The sequence below is a fragment of the Rhagoletis pomonella genome, unplaced genomic scaffold (genome assembly GCF_013731165.1).
Source record: "Rhagoletis pomonella isolate Grant_MI unplaced genomic scaffold, Rhpom_1.0 Rhpom_scaffold_00006, whole genome shotgun sequence".
Classification (NCBI taxonomy): Eukaryota; Metazoa; Arthropoda; class Insecta; order Diptera; family Tephritidae; genus Rhagoletis; species Rhagoletis pomonella.
In genome coordinates, this window is record NW_023458560.1 from 17,907,473 (window position 1) to 17,917,399 (window position 9,927).

Sequence of the window (9,927 nt, forward strand, 5' to 3'; positions counted from 1 at the left end):
CATTTTCAGTTTTTTCTGGGGAATTGATGAAACAAAGTTTTTCTGAAAGTCTGGGTTTTACATAGAAAAATAATTTCCCAGTTTTTCCAGGTTGGCGATTTTAAGCGATTTTTTTTTCAATTTGAGCTTTGTGGTGATAGAGCTTTTAAAACCATTGAAAGTAATGTAAGTGCAAATATGTAAAGTATCAAAAGGCCTTTCTAGAAGTTTCGAGGTCCGAGGAATCTGAATTTGCCCTTTTATTTTGCCAAAAGCGACCGCTCGGTGCGCTACATACATTCAGGTTATATGTACATTTAAGTGTACATAGTATTGTGCATAGTATTTACAAGAATATCTAAATTTTTATTGTTTGAATATCTCGTAATGTACTTCTTAATGTTTCCACAATTTGATTATCATTTCAAAGGCTTAAGCCGACTACCAGGCAATGAGCCGGATTAAAAGCGTTGATGCGTGGTCGTGTCATGCCAACACGTACCGTGCGAAACACAGAGAAAAATATTCAATGCATTCTTTAAAAGTATATTTGTCATATATGTATATATACATACGTGCATATCTATCTGATCTGGGCTTTGTGATATTTTGCAAGGTTCTAATTTGCCCAAAGGGTCGGAAATCTTTGTTATATGGCTTTCATCGACATCTAGTCATATCTAGCGAGTTGAAAAGGAATTGGAATTCACAGACCTTGGCAAGAATCCAGAACTATAATAGCGGACCAAGGAGACGTACGGCTGCGCGCCTGGAAAGCTTAACAATTGACAACAAGGCTTGCTGGAGCTTTTTGCGACTCTGGAACTTAGTGAACGTAATGAGTGGAAACCTTCAAGGTGCTGAAGGTTTCGAAACCAGTTTTTTTTTTCAGTTTTCTCCGTCAAGCTCACGGATAAAAGGCTTCCGAAATTATCCTCTAACATGTTCTAAGGTAATATTTCATGAAAGGGGCACGTGCATAAAGCTAATCACAACGATTGGCAAGGGCACTCCAAGTATGGTATGCTGATGGATGCATATTCGAGGATGGCAATGCTAGGCCCGGTGCCGGAACGATGTTATTTTGAAATTGTCGGGTACCTCCGAAAGTTATTGTATTTTAAGTCGTAAACACATGTCCCACCCTCCATAGCTTCAAAAAACTAGTAAAACTTTATAAAATCGGTTTTTAAATGAAGAAGAAAACATATGGAAAAAAATTCATAAAGTTTGTATTAAAATTATATAAATTATTATGATAAATATAGAACAATGTTTAATCACGGGCATTAAAGACTAAAATAAAAAATATATGAATACATACATAGTTTTACTCAACCTTCCTTCACACAGGTGACTGCAAGGCGTGTGTCCTATCGGAGCCTATATGGTCCAAAGCCTTTCTGTGGTCCTTCAAAAGGATGCGCAAAGCAGCTCCTAAGTTAAAACGCAATCTAAGAATTTTTAATAGCATCATTTAGAGGAGTCTCGCAGGGTACCTGACAGGACTTCAGCTCTTACAGGTTGGGAAGCGATTATAGTCTCCGTGCAGAATCTTGAACATGGCATCCTCTAACTGCGTAATTTCCTAAATGGCCCGGGGTTTGAGTGAACTTTTATGGGGTCAGCAATATGTATGTATGTAGGCCACTTTTATTCCCTCAAATAATAACAAAAAGGGCCCAACTTAGTAATAGTAACAAAAAAATAAACTGTTTGGTGGTTATTACAGAGAATTTAAGTTTCAGCATTAAAAAATAGGTCACAAAACACTAGAAAAATTGGTTTCGTCCGTTACACAAGTGGCTCGATAAGAGGACAATGCTGTCGATATAAAAAAAAAACTCAATAAACATCATCTCATAGAGTCGGCCGTTATTAAGAGATTTTCCTACTCAACGGCATTCTGTTCTGTAATACATATGCTTTATTTACCGTCTGTATATTTGAAACGAGTTAATGATGCACAATACCAAGAACATCAGCATTTGAAAAATGGATGAGAAGTGGCCCTAAAAGTAATGGTACAACAATTGGAAGTATACAACGAAGTCCCAACCTTACCATTGCGACGAGGAAATAATCTATTGATTTTCAGACTAAGGCGCTGAGCCATCCAAAATTCGAATAACTAAAGTGCTCAACTCAGCGCTGTGTAAGTAGTATTGGAGAAGTACTAAGGTCCTCGGGCAGGTAAAACTTCTTGGGTAACAGTTGATTAGGAAAGACATCAAATTATGAAGTCGATACATGTTCACCAAATTATACAAATTTATATTGAAGACATTCTACGCTACAATGAATTGTTGTGGTTTTTAGCATGTAACGTATTTTTCGTGTGGGTTGACATCACTTACACCGTCCGCAGATTTCAGCGCGTATTTTGTAGTCGATTATATTTTGCAAATATGGTGTTGTTGTCACTTATTGTTGTTGTTGCTTCCGCAGCGTTTTTTTTGGTCTGCAGAGTGAAGAAGTGCGAAAATCGACAACAAAACGGCAAAGTAGCAGCATCAACTCACTGATTGTATCACCTACGTTGCAATCATACATACCAGCAACATATATAGCAACAAAAAGCAACCACCTCAAGTATGGTAAATAAAAAAGTTTATGTGGGCCGATATTAAAGTCACGTTTTGGTAATGAACTGTCCCGACATGCCAGCAACGCGCCGAGGCAAATTGACTGAAGCGTTGATTGCGTGGTATGATTTTCAATGAATTAAAATCCGCGCGTTAAGCGTTGAGCACAATTAAAGAATTAAGATAGAAAACTGTGAACAAGACAACTCAAGAGGTGGCGCTAAGATTTTTATGATACTCGTATGTTTAAATATGTTTATTGAGATACTATTGTGGTTGTTGTTGAAATTTTAAAGCTTAGCCGACGCAGCGTGTGGGTTTGAAATTGTTGGCATTTTTTAGTGAAAAGCTTTTAACCGCTGGCATCTTTGCGAATATTAATGCATTTTTATGCATTTAGCCTGATTTTCATGCGCTTCACAGATTTTTATTAAAAAATCAATTTAGCTAAAATTGCTGCGGCTATTCGCAAACTCAGCAAGCCAGCAAAAAAAAGAAAAGAAAAAGGCAAATGCCATTTAAGTCGAGACCACATGCAATGCCAGTAAGCGAGCGAGTAACTGGTGTGTGTGTGCGCCGATATGTGTAAAATAACACTGTATACAAATTTACTGGTGCTGAATTTATGCGGTTTATTGCGTTCCGTGGTGGTCATCCCAGCACAAATTGTCCATAAAATCCTTGGAATGATATTGAATGATCAGCGAATGAAAATGTCTATGTAGGCTGAGGATGTAAGCATCTCAATTGAGTGTCTACATCACATTTTACATGAATATTATGATATGACCATAAACTCAAACGTCGGACCACTTATATACCGTAACCGTTGGCGACACGTGGATCCATCACAACACACCAGAGACCAAGGAACACTCACGAAGTGCACCAAAGAAGGCCAAAGTAGGTCTGTCGGCCAATAAGCCACAGTTTTCTGGAATGCACGCGGTGTCATTTTCATCAATTACCTTGAAAAGTGCCAAAACGATCTCTGGCGAATATTGTTTAAAGTAAAATCGACCACATTTGGGCGAGAAAAAAGTGCTGTTTCGTCACCATAGATACAATCCAACAATTGAGCTATGAACTCCTCTACCCCATCCAGCATATTCTCCAGATTTTGCCCCCAGCGACTATGCGCTGTATCCGAAATCCGAAGAAATCGCTCGGCGGTAAGATATTTGGGTCGAATGAAGAGGTCATCGCTGAAACAAACGCTTCTTTAAAGGATCTTGATAAACCTATTATTTGGAAGGAATCAAAAAATTGGAGAAACGCTGAACTAAATGTAGCGAGCTATCGAGGAGACTATGTTAAGAAATAAAACGCTTTTTTGCAGAAAAACATATATTTCATTCAAACAGTCATTGGGCGCGTTCATAAGACGTAACTATTTAGCTCAACTACTACGAAACTGCTGGCAACTATTGAACCCAACAATTACGTCTTAGAAACGGCTTGATGAATATGCTGTCAAATGAATGAGATGAAAGGTGATAAATGTAAACAAATGAAATTGAAAAAAATAGAGATAGTTGCGCCGATAGTATTTAGAATTCAACGCTGAGCTGCCGCCGTGTTGAAAAAATCTTTCAATGATATAATGAATTAAACAGTGTATAATTATATAGCAAACATCTTAAAAAAACATATATATAGAAACGTAGTATTATTATAAAATATTTTAGTCACTTTATCACATCGGTAATATAAAATAGAATAAGTTTTCTTTGCAACTGTCACCTTAGTAAGCGGCGTTAAATTTAATATAAGCGCCGTACGTCTTTTTGATCAGCTGTTTAGGCTAAGCCCAGCGCGTTGAGTTCAGGTAGCGTAAAAATTTTCCGCTGAAAAAAAAGGCGGAAAGTTGCCAACAGTTGAGCTGAGCGGAACTACTCAACTGTGCGTTTCTAAGACAAACAGCCAACGGTTACCCAACAGCTCCGTCTTATGAACGCGCCCATTGAGTTTTCAAATTGCTCCCGTACTTATACTACCGGCTTCCTCTTACAGTGGTCTCAAATAGGTAGATAAGCATACATATGTACACAACTTCATAAAAAAAAGAGATTCGAATATTGCCGGTAAATCTACTCAACAATTGCCAGACTAGTTTTAATAGCACTAATTCGGAGCTAATGATCAGGTGCAGACAGTAAGGAATGGACAAGCTTGGTTCGTCCGGCTCGTAACCGACGCATCGCGGAATTGCACATTTAATTAAGCATGCGAAGTGAACGACAACACAGCAAACCACAGCAAAACCGCGAAACAACGAAATTTCCAAATGAAGTAACAAATATGAATGAAGGAAGAACGACAAAAAACAGCAAATGGATAGAGAAATGTAGGCGCACAACTATTCGTTTAGTCCTATTTGTACATATGTTTGTCCAAAAGCATGACCAGCAGATTGCAGTCGCTGGATTTTACATACAATGCAAGTAAAAGCATTACAGACGGCAGCGTTTATACGGATCAACTCGTTAATTCGGAATTATCTCGGGAATTAACAGCAATTGGATTAAGTCCTAAAGTTACTTCTTAATGCGGATCAGAGAACTTTCGATGAAAACACTGACCAAAACGGGCAGCTGCTGATAATTGTGAATGAAAAATAGACGAATGTGAATGAAAAATATTCGATCTCCACTTGGAGCAACTATAACAAATTAGATTTGATTTATTTATCTTTTTTATTTAGTTTATTTTATATATATTAATTTATGGTTTAATTTTATTTTATATCAATTTATTTTAAGTTTTTTGAGTTTTAGTTTCTTAAGAAGGTCACAACAACTATAACTTGATAAAAAAATATATAAAATAACTGCTTAAGGAACCAAAAAAAAATTAAAAAAAATCTTCTGCCCTTGGGATACAAACTTACGACCTTGCTGCTCGCTTAATCCGCAATACAGCCTTCTGTTAGGGTACAATTCAGATCAAACCAACTGCGCCGTTAATCCGAATTAAGATTGCCGTCTGTCTACGCTATAACTTTGAATTCGTGCAATTGTGTTACACTGCATTCGAATGATTTTTTTTACGTAACACAATCAACGCTTCACGTATTATACATATTTACGAGTACATGTAAAAGTGTACTATGTATGACTGACACTTTGCTAAGATCCGAAAGTATCAGAACCACAGAATTCTGTAAATTAAGCTGCGCTGTAGCGAGAAGAAACGCAGTAATTTCTGCAAGTGCTCCGACGTTTAACGAATTAAAGCTAAAAATTGCTTCAAGCAAACATTGGCTAAATTAAAAAGAACTCACATTTCATATACAAAAGAGGGGAGACAGGAAAATGAGTGGCTAACGACAACAATAAAGGACTATCCTTCACTGCCCCATTATTCGCCAGTGCTTTTATAAAAGGGAGCAGGAATATTCAGGCACTTGACACAATGCAAAGTTTAAACGACAAAAGGGAAGTTAAACATACATAGTTGGTGGGTGAGGAAAAGTGTATGTACTACTTATATATTTAGTACATGCGTTTCTTCTTTATGCGGCAAAAAAAAAATTGGGAACAATAGCTCATCGCTCGTCTTCTGCATTCTTTTATAATTTAGCCAAACAATGCTGTATATTTTTTGAGTTCAAGAGAAAATCATGTTTAAGGACCACAAAAGAATTAAATATACACATGTGCATAGTTTTAAATTTGCATTAGCAATTTTTAATATTTTTATTGAGCTTTGTACCACGATTGTTTATTAGGAAAAATTGAAAAAGCAACAAAGTCTAAGCGGTAGAAGTTATAGCACTATTTCGGAGATCACCACATCTCCTCATCAGACTTCTTTTTTCTAGACTTCAGCAGGGATCGAACCTGCGAATTCGATGTTCAAAGTCAGAAGCGTTAACCACTGAGCTATGTACATCCCGTAAACTCTTGTTGCTAATTCATTTTCCTTATTCAACCAACTACTATCAAGTGCAGCTGATTTGCCGCTATTTAAACTCGACAGCGTGGTTGTTGTTGTCAATTCTATACATCCATTTGCTTATTTGCTTTTTTGTATAGTTTCAGGCAGGCTCTTCCTAAACTATGTATTTGTCAATGTTATTGTGGCTTGCTAAGATTTTATTTTTAATATTTTTATTGAGCTTTGTACCACGATTGTTTATTAGGAAAAATTGAAAAAGCAACAAAGTCTAAGCGGTAGAAGTTATAGCACTATTTCACTATGCATTAGCAAGTTTTGGAATATTTTTGTGATTCGGAAATTTTAGTATATTATACAAATTACTGTGCGATGACCAATATTATACATCGATTAATCTAGTTGGAACTAAGCCAAATTGCTAGAATAGCTGATATTATAGATACTGTCTCCTGCCCGTTTTAGCTCCAGTGGATTTCACCCGGCCAGTAGCCTCGTAACGTTTTTAGGAAGATACCGTCTGTTTTTTTTCGGTTACATACGGGCCACATGAGCGGCCGCTGAACCCGAGAGATAAGAGGTGCATACTACATTCTGTACGGCCTATGTTCAATCCATTGCCTGGGCAACATCTAAAATTGGAAAGCGAGCCCCTCGGCCATGAAATGTTTTCGTAGAGACGGCGTAAAGCTAAAACCCACACCACACCACCAGTCAAACATTTAGCAAAAAATTTGAGCGCCAGATTCTAACTAGATTCGACTTTATTTTGAAGAACGCCAGAGTCCTCCTTGGACTCCTCCCTTGAACAAATCGCAAAGTAAGATAGATGCACTAATCAGTTTGCTCCCAGGGTCTCTCATAAAATACCAGCTTCAACTTCACGTTAGACTTCAGAGTAATCGATGTCCAAATGATGCATCTAGGCGGACATATCAAATTACCCATCTCAGTCGGCCCTCAACACGAAGAGATTTAAGTTCATATATTATCCTAAGCCAATAATCTTAGACGTTAAGCAAGAGATTATAATACTACTTACGCCCGATCGTTAGTTCTTTCCACATATTTAGTTTTCTGGGTCTTACTTTTGAATTGAAACCTCATGCTTTCCTCGAAAGACAAATCCGCTATATTTATCTCCAAACTTAGCTTAGCCTCTAGTATTACTACAAAATTCTTCGCTCAAGCTAGGCACTTCACTACTTATTCTCTTGAAGCCGCATTGCTTAGCATTTCGGCCTAGCTTACATCGGGACACTGCCTTCAATCACGCCTGTTTGGGCTTGAGTAATGCTGAGTTAGTAGTGGTAATCCAGAAAAATTTTAAAATTACCCTGCCTTAAGCCATGCGGCTGTAATCGTTCGTATGCAGCTCCCCAAGCCGTCAGAAATCGTTATGACGCCAAGCTTGTCTTAGGATTTGTGAATAGCCAGTATGTACTAGTTCTATTTGAGGGATCTCACAACTTTTCTAAAGAAGCGCCGCCGAAATATTTACCGTAGATGTGTCCTCGTCTTCCATATTTTGGAACGAAAACTACTTGTACTCGCGTTCAAGACAAAGGGACGTGGCAAGGGTTGAACTACTTTTGAAAACGTATAAAACCAGGGCATTATAGCAGCGTACTCGTTTTGCAAAATAATATAACGCAAAATTTTTCAAAGCAAAAGGTATATGTATGAGACCATGAAGTAGTATTCACATGTACAGTATTCCCCGCTTAATTGACCCGTGGGTAATTGTTTTCCCCGCATAATTGGTTAAAAATATATGCTATAGAAAAGATATGCACCTTCAATATTTAAGCGTAATTTTGATCCACGTTTTTCAAAAGTGTCCTAGAAGTACTGTTTGCAAAGACTTATCGGGACTAAATTATTCTATAAAAAATGTCCTAAAAAAAATGTAAATAAGGGTTACCAAACCAAAGAAAACGATGCGTCGTAAGCCAAGAGCTTAAAATGTTATATAAAAAGTAGTACTTTATGAATATTTTATACTTAAGATTTTCTTTAACTTTTTAATAGGGTTTTCGACAAAAAAAATGGAGTGGCATCACCGATTATTTGCTTTGTGTTTTACTTTCCCTAATTAATATTTTTTGCTCTTCAACTAAGAAAGTTAACCGCTAATAGCTAATAATTAGCTTTATCATACAGAGATAGACTACGTTGCAATTCAATAGAGTAAACAAAGCAAGACATCTATCTATGGAGGTGCCAATTACTCGTGCTTTCATAGGAATTTACTTGCATGCGTAAGACGAAATACTCATTCGATAATAAAGCTTATAGAAACAAACAGCTGTGTCAATTTGCTAAGGCGTCACCTCCCTCATAAAAAGGGCAAATTGTGACTACAAATTACAATCACTTTATCAGTTTGCTTTGCTAATTTTCTATAATCAAGCGTAGTACATATTTTTCACTGGCACCGAGCACAACTTCATTCGCTCGAAATGCGCAGTCTGATTTTGACAATTTTGCTGGCAATACTTTGCTGCGAATTGCAATTTAGCAATGCCGATGGTGGCTATGGCAGCTATGGTCCTGAATTCAAGGCCACTGCTGGTTAAAAAAAAAACTCCTTTTCATTTAATTTTTAAATTTTAAATTACACTTTCCTCTATTCATGCAGGCAAAGTTTGGCCAAAGCCCCACCGACAAGTGGAGAGCAGTACCTATTATGCGGTTAATGCCACGGATTTTAAATTTGTCGTAAGTGCCTTCGAAAACCAAAGAAGAAAAAACTGGACATAAGAATTCAAATTTCGCAAACAATTTATCTCCTCCCATATCAAAGGCTGTGAACAAGAATTGTGCGCTACTGGAAGCGGCCTTCACACGCTACGCCAACATCATACGCGCTGCAGCGGAGGGCTACATTCGCGCGCCTGCCACCGCTACCGTTGGTGTCATCCGAAAATTCCTTGTCAATCTGACACAACCCTGCGAAAACTTGCCACATCTCGACATGGATGAGTCATGTAAGTAAGTGTGTGTGAGTAATTGAAATGGCTTGGGATAAAGACAAGAGCAACCGCAGCGGCAGCACGTCCTTCAACAACAACAACAACTTGCTGCAAAAGATTGCAATATTAAGTGAACGAACGTTGCATTAATCGCAGCGCGCCCATCTTTTGCACTCGTTGTGCTCTATCTTTTTAATTTATCTCACGCTGTTTAATGCCACTTAAAAAAGTTACTCTTTTTCTTTTTACCATTTACTTTTTCTTAATTTCCCACATACCCCAGATTATGTACGTGGTGATGGAGTGGTAAAAGCCAACTCCATTTGGGGTATATTACGCGGGTTGGAAACACTCTCCCAGCTGTTGGTGCCAATGCCAAGTGGGCTGGTAAGTAAACAAGTGACAAATTTAACCCATTAACGCCACACAACTACTACATATACATAACTGTTGAAAATACTTATGTATTTAAATATGTATTTGTATTTGTA

General features: G+C 37.6%; 2 protein-coding genes across 2 annotated transcripts in view; one reads left to right on the forward strand and one right to left on the reverse strand.

Annotated features, from left to right (window-relative positions):
• Window positions 1-9,927, reverse strand: part of LOC118741799 — a 354,618-nt gene that overhangs the window by 142,705 nt on the left and 201,986 nt on the right. The gene's annotated exons all lie outside the window — the stretch shown is intronic.
• Window positions 8,574-9,927, forward strand: part of LOC118740462 (beta-hexosaminidase subunit beta-like) — a gene marked incomplete in the record, with an annotated part of 7,059 nt that continues 5,705 nt past the window's right edge. The window contains 4 exon segments of the mRNA XM_036472019.1: window positions 8,574-9,035; window positions 9,103-9,182; window positions 9,268-9,451; window positions 9,720-9,823. Of these exon segments, the coding sequence (XP_036327912.1) occupies window positions 8,924-9,035; window positions 9,103-9,182; window positions 9,268-9,451; window positions 9,720-9,823 (480 nt within the window).